Raw genomic sequence first — 14,330 nt, 5'->3', positions numbered from 1 at the left:
AGCTGTGGCATGAGATGGGCACCAGCGTGATTACAGGATGGTTGTGTTTGTAACAAGAAGAGTCGAAACAATGAACTGTGCTGGAAACTACTGATCGGCTCTGGCCGGTGGAGATAGAAGAGGCCTGGAAGAGCAGACTGCAGGGGAGATCTGACTGCTGTGGACTTGCTCGTCTCCACACCCCTCTAGCCGCTGTCTGTGAAATCCAGGCATCTGTTCACCATCTTGCAGGTGCTGTGAAGCCGTGGAAGCCTTGTGTGATGGATGGGCAGGGAGAAGGGGGCTGAGAGTCCTGCTTCTTGCTGTGGTTTCTCATGGGCAGAGAGTGGCCCGGGCACGGTGTCCCTTATCCCCTCACACCTGCCTCAGACAGCACGCATCCTACTTGAGGGACACGGGGCAGCTCCTGTTCACCATCTCCCCTTCCTCCTCCACAGAATCATAGAGGAGGGGGTTGGAAGGGACCTTAGGAGGTCACATCTAGTCCAGCTCCCTGCTCAAAGCAGGACCATCCCTGACTAGATCATCCCAGCCAAGGCTTTGTCATCCCAGCCAGCCAAGGATGGAGACTCCACCATCTCTCTGGGTAACCTGTTCCAGTGCTTTACTGCCCTTCTGGTAAGAACGTTTTTCCTAAGATCCAACCTCAACTTCCCTTGCTGCAACTTGAGCCCATTGTTCCTTGTTCTGTCATCTACCGCCATTGAGAACAGCCCAGCTCCATCCTCTTTGGAGCCACCCTGCAGGGAGTTGAAGTCTGCTATTAAATCCCCCCTCGGTCTTCTCTTCTGCTGACTAAATCAGCATAGTTCCCTCAGCTTCTCCCCACAAGTCATGTACCCCACCCCCAAACCATTTTCATTGCTCTCCACTGGAGTCTCTCCAATGTGTCCACATCCTTTGTGCAGTGGGGGGCCCAAAACTGGACACAGGACTCCAGATGTGGCCTCATCAGTGCCAAATAGAGGGGAAGAATCACTGCCCTTGATCTGCTGGCAATGCTCCTACTCATGCAGCCCAGGATGCTGTTAACCTTCCTAGCTCCCTCCCCAGGCCTTCTGGTGCATTTACATCTGGACCTGCTTGGAGCTTTATTGTTATAAATTAACCAGCTGTTTTCTGTGCAAGCCTGGCAGTGGGAACAGGACTGTACCTGGCTTCTTCATGAGGTTGCAGATTGCAAAGCGTGGAGGCGTGGCCTTGCTGAAGTCACACAGCTTTGGACAGCTTGGACTTTGCCTGTGATCATGATCAGCCTTCAAAAGGGAATCTGCTCACTCTGTGTGGCTTTTCTGTAGCTCTCAGCACAAGGAGACTTCACTGAGTATCTCACAGCATCTGATGAAGTGAGCTCAGTCACGCAAGCTTGCAGATCTCTGATTTAGTTTGGAAGATGAGCACCAATGAGTTAAATTTCCTAGACTTTCTGATGGTAAAGGAATATATTTATCCCCATGTCATGGATGGGGGAACTGAGGCCCAGGAGAGGTTCAACTGCTCCCTCTTGAAGCATGCATGCACACCTTGATGCTCTTTTGAAAGTGTCTTAGTGAAACACAATGTATTGGGCTCAGTACAGGATAACAGTGAAATCTCTTCTTGGACTTGTGCAGGAATTCAGACTGGTCATCCCTGCTGCAAGAGCAATGGCCCCTCTTTAGTGGGAGCTTCTGGCGGGAGATGGGAGTGACTGTGAGAATTGGGGCTCATCTCATGGCCAGATCATTTATTCATTAGCTACTTTTTGGTAGGAAGCAATGGGTTGATCATTAGCTTCCACTGGGAGCCCAAAGGTAGCTGGCAGATGCCCCTGTTTTGTTTATCGGCTTAGTCAAACAGCCCAAGAGTTCAAGCACCACTGTGACACAAGCTTGCAAATGATAACTGTTGTTTCGCTGGAGGAGCAAGTGCCCACTGAACAACAGAGGTAGGAAGGGAGGAAACTTTCTCAGGGTTGCTAATGGAACATGGGCAGGAATTTCTGAAAGGCCAAAAAAATCACCCAACCAAAACAAGTGGCTCCTATGGAGCCCCACTGCTGGGGGACAGATGTGAGAGCAGAGCTGCTTCACGGAGAGGAGTCTCTATCTCTCCACTGGGTTGGAAGGCATCCTGCCACGGCAATGCCAGCAATCTGTAAATCAAGGATGCAGATTGTGTGTGGGTCGGGGGACTGTTTGATGTCTTCGATGTATCATGGCAATGCTGCCAGTCTCTTTGGGCCGCCAGCGGCCGGCAGTGAGTGTAGCACCCGTACCCCTGATGGGGTGCGGGCAGGGACCTGAAGTGAAAACCATCCCCGAAGGGGTGAGTCCCGCTGGTCATCAACGTCGCTGCGGCGAAGGACGACCAGCACCAGAAGACATCAAGTAAAACAGTTCGGAATGGGGGTTCTTCTTGGCGTCCGGCGCTCACTGTCTTCTGGTGGATAAAAAGGCTAAAACCTTAAAAGCATAAAAAGCTAAAAGCCTAAAACTGCCACGGGGCCGCCACTGGGTAGGGCGACCAGCGCCTTAAAAACACCAATAAATTACGGGGGACAACAAAAGAGAAAACAGTGAAGCTCGAGTGCCAGGCTGTGCTGCACTCAGAGGTGTGACTGCTGTCAAGCCTCCGGTGTGGGTATCTGGAGCCCTTGCTGAGGTCCCAGGCACATTTCAGAGGAGAGGGGCAACATGTCTGTAGCTGGATTGGATTAGCCCTGGTTTCATGTGCCCAGCTGAGCTCCTAAAGCTAGCATAGGTGTATGCTATTAAGGTGCGTGGGGCTTCACTCAGCAGCCTGTTCCTGACATCTGGGAGTAAGGCAGAGGGGAGGGTTGATTCTGTACCCAGCTGTTTGCCAAATAACCTTTCACAGGGGTCTTTTCCAGCGGGCAGAGCTTATACGCATAACCTATAAGAATCTGAAGCCCAAGGACAAGTGAAGACAGACTTCCTGAAGCTGCCTCCTGTCACCCACAGCTCCCTTTCTTGAGGGACTGAGGGCTGCTAGGCTGCTCCTGCTCATATGCATCCAGGTCTTCAAGCCTTTTGGAGCTCCAGAGCCCAGCCCAGTGAATGGGTAGAAGGCTATTGTGGGGGTAGCAGGGTTTAAGTGAAATCAGACTCAGCAAAGAGGACTGTCTGTTAGATCTGCTGCTGCCGGGTCCTTATCCATCATGACCCAACGGCAGGTTTGCACATAGCAACTGGCTTTTCATTTTCTCGGGAAGGCCGGGACTGGTCTGCGAAGAGAAAGCTGATAATATCCCCGGTGATTCTCTAAAGAAATTCACCCCTTAATTTTCACCAGTGTTTGGGAATGTGTGTTTCCACTGGCTTTGTCTGACCTATCACGCATTTCTGCACCGAGGGGGCAGGGAGAAGTGCTGCAGCTTCTAGCCTGCTTATTTCTGTGAGTCATTCCAGCACAGAGGTCAGATACATGACATTTATATAACAGATGCCTGCCTATTGATTAATGGGTAATTAGCCATCCAAACAATTTACCCATTAGAAACTCATCACTTGAAATCAAATCTAGGCCTTTCTGCACGGTTACTTGCAGAGAAGTTGTGGGTTGGGTGCTCATGCTGGGGGGTGAGAGTCTTCGGGCTGCATTTTGCTTTGATGAGGATCCCTTCGAATTTATGTTTCTGTGTTTCGTTCCTGCTCTTTCAGTTTGCTCTTTTCCCCAGCTGGGATCACAGCTGAAGGCACTTAGCAACACATTCCTCTGTGCACCAGGAAACATGGCAGAGGCGTTTGTAGCATAAGGGATGGCTGCAAACAGCTGGTTGCTTTGGGAAGGGGTACAGCCAGGCTGGCTCTCTGGTTGAAATCAGCGGGTATACACGACAGCTTGAATGGCTGCTATTTGGTAACGGAGCAGAGACTCTTTCCCATTAGCTGAGTATTTGAGCTTAGCTCAAATAACTACTGAGCCAAAACTGTTACCCCCTGGTGTCTTGTTTTAGTGGCTTGTGTGAAATGAGTTTGGCAGGTCTCAGTCTGTTTTCCAGTCTGCACTGAAATAGCCACTGTCTGCTCTAGTTGGTGTCTCTTAACGTTCATATAGGCCGAGGGCTGAAAAAGGGACACAGAGACTGAATTCCCTTCTCAGCTGTGGTGCCTCCAGGTGAATTCATGTATATGGGTGAGGCAGCGTGAGGTGGGCCTTTGTACACACCACGTTTTTTGCCCTTTCTTGGGCTGCAACCACATGACTGTTTGCACAAGCGGGATTTCCGGACACTTTAAAAGTCTTTCTCTTTGTCTTGCCCTGTAACACTCCACCAGCAATTCTCTTTGATTCCCAGTTTGGCTCATTTTGCCACATTTCTATTTCATTATGTTGAAACTGAGTCCAAGGAATGACTGTGTCTTGCATTTTGATAGCAGAGTTTCCGGTGAAGACTCCCAGGGTACTTTGGGCTTTATGAACACAGACATGTCTGAGATGGGAATTCAAAAGCTGAGTATACAGACTGCTATAGTGAGGGGAGGCAGTTTAGACCATGAGAGACACCTACCTGTGGACTGTAGGGGCACTTGTACATGATGTAGGACTGCTAATGTTTGCTCACAACAGACAGGGTATTAATAGCTTGCCCATAAGTTTATTTGTCTAATAGGAAAGACAACTAGCCCACAAAGCCCTAGTCTCCAGTAGCTTATTGACCCTTAATTCCCATCTTTGCTTCACTTGTAGGTGAGCTGGTGAGAGGGGGAAGAAGAAACAGCAGGTGACTGCCCCGTCACTCATTCTGGATGGCTTGGAATGGGGAAATCGGCCCGTAGCATGAGCCCATGGTACCTGGGAAGCAGCTGCTTCATCCTTAGGGCACTTTTCCTCCTCCTCTTCTGCCGACAAGGTATGAAACAGAGCAGGCCAACCTGGCAAGGTCATTGTGTGCCAGTGGCAGGGGTGGCAATAGGTATTCTAGCAACAAAACAAGTGCATGGGTATGGTTAGCTTGAGGGATGGGTGTCTACCTGTGCAGCTGAGGTGGGAGGGTTTAGGAGAGGTGGCATCTGGCCCTGGCCTCATTGCATTGGTGACAGAGCAACAGTCTGGTAGCACAGCTCTGGTGTGCATATATATATACATATGATATGTCTACAACTTTTGTAGACATCCTTGAGCTAGTTTTAAACCAGCTTGCTGTGGTACTACTAGCAGGGTCTATCTCAGGGTGAGTTAGTGGCCTGGGTACATAGCCAGCTTCTCAGGCAGGTTTTGCAGCTATACTGAACCTTGTGCTACCACGGCTGGACTGTTAGCACTGCCCTAGCTAGCAGTTTTTAGAGCTAGTTCCAGTATGTCAGGCATAGACACTGCAGAGAGGTTTCTAGCCACTCAGGGAGAGGGTTTGGAGCTGCTATGGGCTGTGATTGCTGAACAAAACCCAACTGATAGCAAGGCAGCTGTGCTCGAACTTGGAGCTGACGGCAGGAACAGGGTATGGGGTGGATGCTGTAACCCTAATCTCTCCCTCGGTGTCTCTGGCCACACAGTGTCATCCCAGTGCAAGATTCTGCGATGCAACTCGGAGTACGTGGCCGCCACTCTCAACCTACGTGGCTCCAACAAGAACGCGGCCTACTGCAATGCCCTGCGCTCCTACTCCCACTGCACTCGCAAGACGGCTCGCACCTGCCGGGGTGACCTGGCCTACCACTCCGCTGTCCATGGCATCGAGGACCTCATGATCCAAAACAACTGCTCCAAGGAAGGACCCACCTCGCCACCCCGGCCTCGCCTGCCAGCTCCCAACCACCAGGGTTTCGAGTCTCTGGATATCTGCAACTATGAGAAGAATTTCTTCCACAAGAATGGCCGGGCCCCGGCTTATCAGCACTGTGCAGCATTCGGGGACCCTCACATCAGGACTTTCCATGACGACTTCCACACCTGCCGGGTAGAGGGATCCTGGCCTCTCCTGGACAATAACTACCTGTTTGTGCAGGCAACGAGCTATCCGGTGGCCAAGGGGTCCAATGCCACTGTTACTAGCAAGGTAACCTCGTGACCTGTGGTTGGCGTCATGATTTTGGTGGCCACATTTGGATTGGTGTTCCAAGGGGGTTGGCGGCTCACAAACCAGCATGATAAACTTCCACGCAATGCCAAGTAGTAGGTGTCCAAACTGGGTAGGTGGGAGCTCCCTTGCCCTAGAGACCTACTGCTATGAATTCAAAGCAGGACAGAGCACAGCTTTCTGTCTGGGATGATTTTGCTGGAAAGCCATGGAGACTCCGTCTGAGTTCAGGGTCTCATTGTTCTAGGTGCTGTTTACTTGACTAGTCTGGGACAGCAAAACTGAAAAGAAATGATAAGACTGACAGTGGGTGGGAAGGGGGCAGAAAGGGCAAGTGAGTTACCCAGAGCCATGTGGCAGGTCCGAAAACACCCTGAATTTCATCCCCATGCCTGGAAAACTGGATCACTGGTTTGCAGTGATTCCTTTCTGTACTGTGACCTTCCTATTTTGCTAGGAGCCCCTCTCCCTGATATCAATGTAGGGCTCTCAAATTGTTCAGGTCTCCCAAGATCCCCACAGCTATCATTTCAGGCTCTCAGGCAGGGGGTTGGACTGGTTGACCTCTGGAGGTCTGTTCCAGCCCTACACATAAATGCAGTAGGTCAGGTTACCCATGATTTGAACTGGCTGCTTTCTGTCCGTCTTGCAGCTCACCATCATCTTTAAGAACATGAAGGAGTGCATCGACCAGAAAGTTTACCAGGCTGAGATAGACAACCTGCCTGCAGCCTTTGAGGATGGCTCAGTGAATGGTGGAGAGAGGCCTGGAGGGAGCAGCCTGACCATCCAGGAGCGACTGCCTGGCCAGCACATAGAGATCCGTGCGATCTATATTGGCACCACCATCGCTGTGCGCCAGGCAGGCCGGCAGCTCTCATTCTCCATCCGCACAGCAGAGCAGGTGGCACGCTCCTTCACGGAGGAGCAGGACCTGCAGCTCTGCGTTGGTGGCTGCCCACCCAGCCAGCGCCTCTCCCGCAGCGAATGTCGGCATGGCAGTATTGCTGTGGAGACGGCACGGGTGCTGTGCAAGGAAAAGTTGCCGGTGGAGGACGTTTATTTCCAGTCATGTGTCTTTGACGTGGTGACCTCAGGGGACATCAACTTCACCTTGGCTGCACATGGTGCTTTGGAGGATGCCAGGGTGTTCCATCCAGATGCTGAGAAACTGCACATCTTCCAGACCGGGGCAGGCTGCTGTCACCTCTCCTTACCCTTCCTCTTCCTCAGCATCATGTCTAGCCTCTTGGCTATTCAGTTGCACTTTTAACTCCCTGTCCAGCATTCACCCAGCCTACATATAACACAAGGGGCCTATTTTTCCATCTCAGTGCGATTGCAAGAGCATTGCTGATCCACGAATCTGTAGGTGCTCTATAACAAACAGGTGGTGGGACAGATGTCAACCAAAAGGGAATGGTGCCCCAGAATCTTCCATCCTTGAAGGGATGTATTCAGTTTAAGTGGATGCTGGATTGGTCAACGATTCAGGTCTGTAGAAACGGCATCAGAGAGAAGGGGCCTGGGGGTACCAGTTTGTATCTCCTCATGTTGAGGTCTGAATTAGTTGAGTCATACTCCTCCCCCAAACAATTCCCTGCCAGGAGTTCCAGTATATTTTATTTTTTGATGCAAGTGAGGAAATCACTGTCATGTGAAGGGGAAAAAAAATACCTGCAGTGTCACTGTCAGGCTAATTGCAAGGCATTGCAAGATATCAGTCCTTTACTTGCCTTGTTGTTTTTTTGTAGGAAAAGCAGCAAGAAGGTAACCAGAATTACTTGATCAATGTATGGGGTTTCTTGAACCACTGGAGCTAGAAGCAGATGTTATCTACTATTTTTTCGTTTTATGGAGCAGTGGGGTAGCATACTAAGATCTAGTGTTTTCTTATGTTGCTATATTTTCCCTACTTAGACAGCAGTCTTGGACTGAATATTGCAAGTCCCAGACTTTGGACCAGCATTGAGTTTTAGTTAGACAGTGTAGAGAAAAGTCACCTAATGTTGGGGCGCAAGCTGCTCGTTGTCTTGTCCCTGTCCGCCCCATAAAAGCTCAACCACGAACACTGGAATGACTTGAGGAGTCAGATTAGTGATGTCCCGAACTGTAGAAGCTGTGATGGCCAAGAATGAACGGATTCTTTCAGTGACTAGGTAAAATGTTAAGGAATGTACATAAATATTGCTGTGAAGCTGAAGTTAAATGTTTAATATATTTAAGAGGTTTAAAGAGATGCGGATAGAGTTCTGTTTGTTAACACATATTTTCCATATATTTTTTATAAAGAGGGCTTGTCTATTGAAAAAATCGCAATTTTTTGTCTTGCTGAGCTATTGAGATTATCCTACAAAGACAGGATTTGTAGAAGATACCTAAGCCAGCAGTCATTCAAGATGTGTAGGAAGATTTGGTTATCCTGTTAAGTGAAAGAGAGTGAAAGTGCGTGGGGTTTTATCAAAGAGCAAAAGCAAGTTTAATTTTACATGATTCATGTTACAAGCCACGTTAAGTTTGTTTGAGCCACAGTAAAAGGTGTAGTATGAAAGAGTTTTGATAATCCATCAGCGTATCACCCCCTCCACATATACACACGCACACTGTATAGTGTCCTTTATATCACAGTTTCTCTGTTTCTTGTATGTTGGCATTGTTAATCCACAACCATTTAATATTAAAGGTGTCTATTTTTGAAGTCCTCATTTCCTGCTGTCTGTCTCTCATTTTCCTGGCTGGTGTGTGACAGGTGAAGAAAACTATATTGTCTGTATCTACTATATTGTTTCTTTCATTCTGAAGCACTTCAGAGTCTAAATCTACTGTGGAATGGAATAAAAGTGGTTACTCTCCCCAAGCTCTACCCGGTCATGACACCAGAATGGGATGCCACTTGCAAGACGTTGCATGAATTTCCATAGTACAATTCTCCAAGTCAGTGTTGAAATATTCAACAGACATGGTATCACCAGAAAGCATCCAGAAATCCCACTCATGCAAACAGTCAAGCTGTTGCAGCGTAAAAAAGGGCAAAAAAACTGATGTGTACAAATGCCCATAGGCAAGTAGGGCTGGAAGGGAGGTCATTGAGTCCAGCCCCCTGCTCAAGGCAGGATTATAATTTGGCTTGAGAGTTAACATTTCCTGAGGTATCATTTTCAGGCTTTCAGATTTAGGTAGAATCCCCAGGTTTGTTTTAGGCTTTTATAGGTTGTTTGTGCAACACTAACAGCCAGAAATGTAACTTTAAAATTGAAATGAAGTCTTAGATTCTGGAGCAGAGAATAGCCACCACAATGAACAAGATCTAGAGTGACTCTGATCCAGCCCAATTTTGTCCCTATGGAAAAAAATTTGGTTCACCTGTTCTTAAAATGCACCCACCTCTGGAGTGGAACACAACAACTGCTTAATAGCAGACAGCAGTGTTACATAATTGCCAGGGACAATACTGAGGTAACATGCCAAGGGCAGTTTTACAGATGCAGAAAATAAACTGGAAGAATTTGATACAGATACAGCAGGTAATACACCTAATAATGGACCAGGGATTCTTTTAAAGACCTCAGATAATCAGGATCTCAGCTTAACATCTGTGCTGAAAGATGGTTTCTCCACACAGTCTGGGTCGTCATCAGATTCTCTCCCCAGCTCTGGATTCTTTATACCTCTCCTGTGGCATAATAGGAGTGGACCAGGCCACTAAGAAATGTCACCGACATGGTCACAGCCAGAGGTGACTCTGTGTTAGCCCTTGGAACATGGGCCAGGAGGGAGAAAGACATACACTAAGTCTGGCCCACTCCATGTCCATGCACCATGCTAGCAGATCAGTCAAACTCCTGAGGACACTATGTGCCTGCTTGCTGGTGCCAGGTATTTAGTCTGGTACTCAATGACTTCATAATATACCCCAAGGTATAGTGGTGCTGCCGGTTCTCACCCATCTAGGACTTAATCCGTACCATTCACATCCCTAGGAGGTGAGCAAATGTCACCTGAATTCTACAGTTATGCCCAAGACACAGAGACGTGAAATGATGTGCCTACGGTTATACAGGAAGTTAGTGGCAGAGCTGGAAACAAAACCCTGGAGTCCTGACCACAAACTCTCCGCCTGCCTCCCAGAGAAGGAAATTGATCCCAGGAGTCTATTAACTAGACTGTGTTCTCCCAGTTCACATCTATTCTAACCATTTCTTCCTCTTTCTCAAATGAAGCATAAAATCGGGAAATAAATATATGGCAAAATATGGGAGGCATGTAAACGGCAGCTGGGACATTTTCGCTGTGCCAAGAACATCTAGATGGAGAGGCAGACAGACAAAAAGAATAGGAACATAGTGGATCTAGTTAAGCAATAACACTGGGATTGCATCATCTTCTTTTTAGGATTAATTTGCATTTTAGCAGGACCTTGAAGACTTTGCCAAAGGCCAAGGCTCTGTTGTGCCAGGCATACAGTAAAATACCTTGATGTTATCATTTTGTTCGTTCTGGTTGTCCATTGCTTTATGGGAAATCCCTGGTTCCTAAGCCTCGTAGGATTGAATGAGTTCTCAGGAGTGAACAGAAAAGGAGGAAGGAAGTAGACAGATGTAAGGAGTGAATTCCCAAAGCATGATGTTGGAAGAAGAGGAGGACTTGGGTAATGGAGGAAAGTATATAGCAAAGTGCAGTCATACCATCCAGGAGTGATACAGTGAGTTGGACTCTGAAGGCTGTTCTCATTGAAACAAATGTCAAATCTCCCAGTGCCTTCGGTGGACACAGAATCAGGCTCTTCCAGGTATGCTTGCATTCGTACCCAGAAGAGAAAAGGACCTTTTACATCCAGCCAATTTTACTCTGTGTCAGAGAACTTGGGCCCTCATCCAAAGCCCACTGAAGTCAAGGGAGTTTTTCCATTGACGTCAGCCAGCTTTGGATCAAACCCTGGGATTCCCAGCTTATGCCACCTGTTAAAAAAAAGAGAGAGAGAGAACAGATGTGTCAGCCAGTGTTTTCTAAAGAAGGCACAATTTTGGGCACCCTCAGTTTGTAGATGTTTCATAGATTCATAGATGTTAGGGTCGAAAGGGACCTTGGTAGATCATTGAGTCCGAGCCCCTGCCCTGAGCAGCAAAGAACGCTGGGGTCAAAGGACCCCAGCTAGATGCTTGTCCAGTCTCCTCTTGAAGATCCCCAGGGCAGGGAAAAGGACCATCTCCCTTGAAAACCCATTCCAAATTTTGGCAACCCTTACTGTGAAGAAGTTCTTTCTAATGTCCAACCTAAATCTACTCTCTGACAATTTGTGGCCCTTGTTCCTAGTTACTTCAGGGGGTGCCCTAGTAAACAGAAGATCTCTTATTCCCTACTTCCCTCCCCTGATGAATTTGTAGGCAGCCACGAGATCACCTCTCAGCCTTCTCTTGTGAAGGCTGAAGAGATCCAGGTCCCTCAGTCTCTCCTTTAGGGTTTTGCCTGCAGGCCTCTGACCATACGAGTGGCCTCCTCTGAACCCTCTCACGATTCTCCGCATCCCTCTTAAAGTGCGGCACCCAGAACGGGATGCAGCACTCCAACTGCGGCCTTACTAGTGCTGCATAGAGGGGAAGCATCACCTACCTGGACCTGTTCGTCATGCATCTGCTAATGCACGATAAAGTGCAGTTAGCTTTGTTGATCACTTTGTCACACTGACAACTCATGTTCATCTTGGAGTCAACAATGACTCCAAGATCCCCTTCTGCTGCTGCTGAGAAGGTCGTCCCCCAGCTTTTAAGTGTGTTGATGGTTCTTTTTGCCCAGGTGCAGCACTTTGAACTTGTCTTTGTTGAACTGCATCCTATTTTGTTCTGCCCATTTTTCCAGCCTGTCCAGATCCGCCTGGATCCATTCCCTACCCTCTGCTGTGTTAACTTTGCCCCATAATTTGGTATCATCTGTGAACTTGGACAAAGTACTCTCTACACCCTCGTCCAAGTCACTGCTGAAGACATTGAATAGCACCAGTCCAAAGACCAAGCCTTGCGGGACTCCATTGCCCACATCTTTCCAGGTTGATATTGGCCCATTCACCACCACTCTATGGGTATGCGACCCCTAAGCCAATTTGCCACCCACCTGACCTACTGAAAGATGGATGGAAGCATCCCGTTGTTCAACAACATGCTATCCCTAAACAGGTCGCTAGATGTCCATATACATCAAGAAATAAGAGCCAGCTCTCACTAGTATCAAAAGAATCAAAGCTGACTGTCTTGCTTCTTCTGTCCAAAGCGCTTACATCCTTACACTAGGCATCACAAAATCCTTATGGAAGCTTTATTTTCAGGTTTTTTGCCCCAGCCTCAAAAGAATCTGCAGCACCCTAAGCACATGCAACATTTAGTAGAGGCTGCCCTTCTCTCTGGCTGTTCATAACATCCTCAAAACCAGCCCCTTTCTGCCTCCCACTCATTAGTGAGACTGTTGCTCTTGGTCTCACAGAAGTTGTGCAAAACAGCAGCTTGCAAGAGGCACCCATGCTTCCCTGGCAGTGTCCCACATGCAACTGCCACACTCCTGCAACAGCTACTGAAGGGGAAAGCTCCTTTTCTTTCCTTTCTCTTTGAACACCTAGGAAGATGACCGCCTCCATCTCCTGTTTATTCTTCTAACCAGAACAGTCTATAAGACCCTGAATTTTTGTCTCACTACTCAAGTCAAAAGAGGAACTACTTCACTATTGTTAAGAGTCGTAGATGTCAGGTCATTTCTCGTGGCCTTAAATACAAACACCAACACCTTTAATGTCTGACTTGATGACCACTTGATTTGACGGGAGGGAGGGGACCTTGTTATTCCCCCCTGCTATTGTTGCTGCATCTTTCTTTGAAGTCTTCCTTTCTTGCCATCTTGAAATGGTCTATGTGAGGTCTTTTATAAATGGTTCAGGCATGTCTGTCCTGTGCCACTTTGAGCTGTGCTTTCTTGCGTCAGTCAGTAGGTTTCCTGAAGATAGATTACTGCACTACATAATTCCCAGTACAAGGCATAATTGCTACTAGCTGCATGGATAGAGTCCTGCTAGCTAGACCATGCTGTCTCTGGCACTCAGGTCCAGAAGCTGCTGGTGACATACTGAATATATCCAGCAGATGTCATCCACTTCAAGCCAATAAATGGATTCTAGCTATATCCCTCAAAGGCTGCTTCTCTAACGGGGTGGGACTTATTCTTAGCTTGTTGTGGGTGATGGAGATGTGACCTTTCACAAACTCTATAATTACGTCTGTTCTTCCTTACAAATGACTAGGTTAGATCTCAATTACAGGTCGTTTGTATTCAGCTCTGCCTTTTACCCATTTCATTGTAAAAGCCATGTCTAGTCCAGGATCTGGGTGAGAAACAGATTGACTCAGAAGAAAAAATCTATCCACTTGAAAAAGTCTGTGAATTGGGAAGAGCAAGAAATTTGCAGAGCTGGCAGATAGAGTGGTTCTTCCTGCACTGCTGGGATAAACTGGGAGGGAGATGAGTTCCACTGGGTGGCAGAAAAGCTGAAATCAGTGCGTCCCCTTTATAAACATCATAGGCAATATTGCAGGAGTTGTGAGTGGACTCGTGCTAGGATCTGGACTGAGAAGCACCAAACTCTTGTCACAAAAATCCCCAAAGATGGTAACAATCACAGAATCGTAGAAATTGAGGGTTGAAAGGGACACCATGGGGTCATCTAATCCAATGTTTCTCAACCCAAAAGTGGGTCGCAAGAAAATATGAAAGGGTTGCGAACAACTTTTAAAAAATGGATCAACAAGCTTTAAAAATGGATTTTCCTTTAAAGGAGAAAAATGTGGGAAACTATGGCTTTTCCCAGTTCCAGTCTGCAAGGGGCTGCCTGGGGCTCCCGGTGCCCCAAACACCCCTCCCTGCCCTACACACCCTGTGAGGGGCTGGGGCCTGGGGGCAGCAGGTCAGGAGTGAGGGACACTGGATCAGGACTGGCCACCTATGTTTACAAATGGGTCCTGGTACAAAAAAAAAGGTTGAGAACTGCTGATCTAGTCCAATCTCCTGCTCAAAGCAGGACTGTCCCCAGCTAGATCATTCCAGATCATTAGTTGAGCTGGGCCTTAAAAACTTCCAAGGAAGGAGATGCCACCACCTTTCTAGGTAGCCCATTCCAGTGCTGCACCACTCTTCCTGTGATAAAGTTTTTCCTAATATCCAGCCTAAACTTCCCATGCTGCAACTGGAGCTCATTGCTCCTTGTTGTCATCTGCGACCACTAGGAACAGCCCATCTCCATCCTCTTTGGATCCACCCTGTAGGGAGTTAA

The 14,330-nt window shown here is 47.9% G+C and overlaps 1 protein-coding gene across 2 annotated transcripts; it reads left to right on the top strand.

The window, feature by feature from the left end:
• The first annotated feature begins 4,373 nt into the window (after positions 1–4,373).
• Positions 4,374–8,727, top strand: HFE2 (hemochromatosis type 2 (juvenile)). Of its 2 annotated transcripts, XM_019556036.1 has the most exons (3): positions 4,374–4,855; positions 5,499–6,001; positions 6,675–8,727. In XM_019556036.1, the coding sequence occupies exons 1-3, from the start codon at positions 4,762–4,764 to the stop codon at positions 7,293–7,295; spliced, it is 1,218 nt and encodes a 405-aa protein (XP_019411581.1). In that variant the 5' UTR covers positions 4,374–4,761; the 3' UTR covers positions 7,296–8,727. The 2 variants fall into 2 exon arrangements, with proteins under 2 accessions (XP_019411581.1, XP_019411572.1); XM_019556027.1 differs by having other exon boundaries at positions 4,374–6,001.
• Positions 8,728–14,330: the final 5,603 nt, after the last annotated feature.

Source organism: Crocodylus porosus, unplaced genomic scaffold (genome assembly GCF_001723895.1).
Source record: "Crocodylus porosus isolate Cpor-Errol unplaced genomic scaffold, CroPor_comp1, whole genome shotgun sequence".
Taxonomy (NCBI): domain Eukaryota; kingdom Metazoa; phylum Chordata; order Crocodylia; family Crocodylidae; genus Crocodylus; species Crocodylus porosus.
Note: the sequence above shows the minus strand (reverse complement) of the source record. Positions and strands in the feature narration are given on the sequence as shown.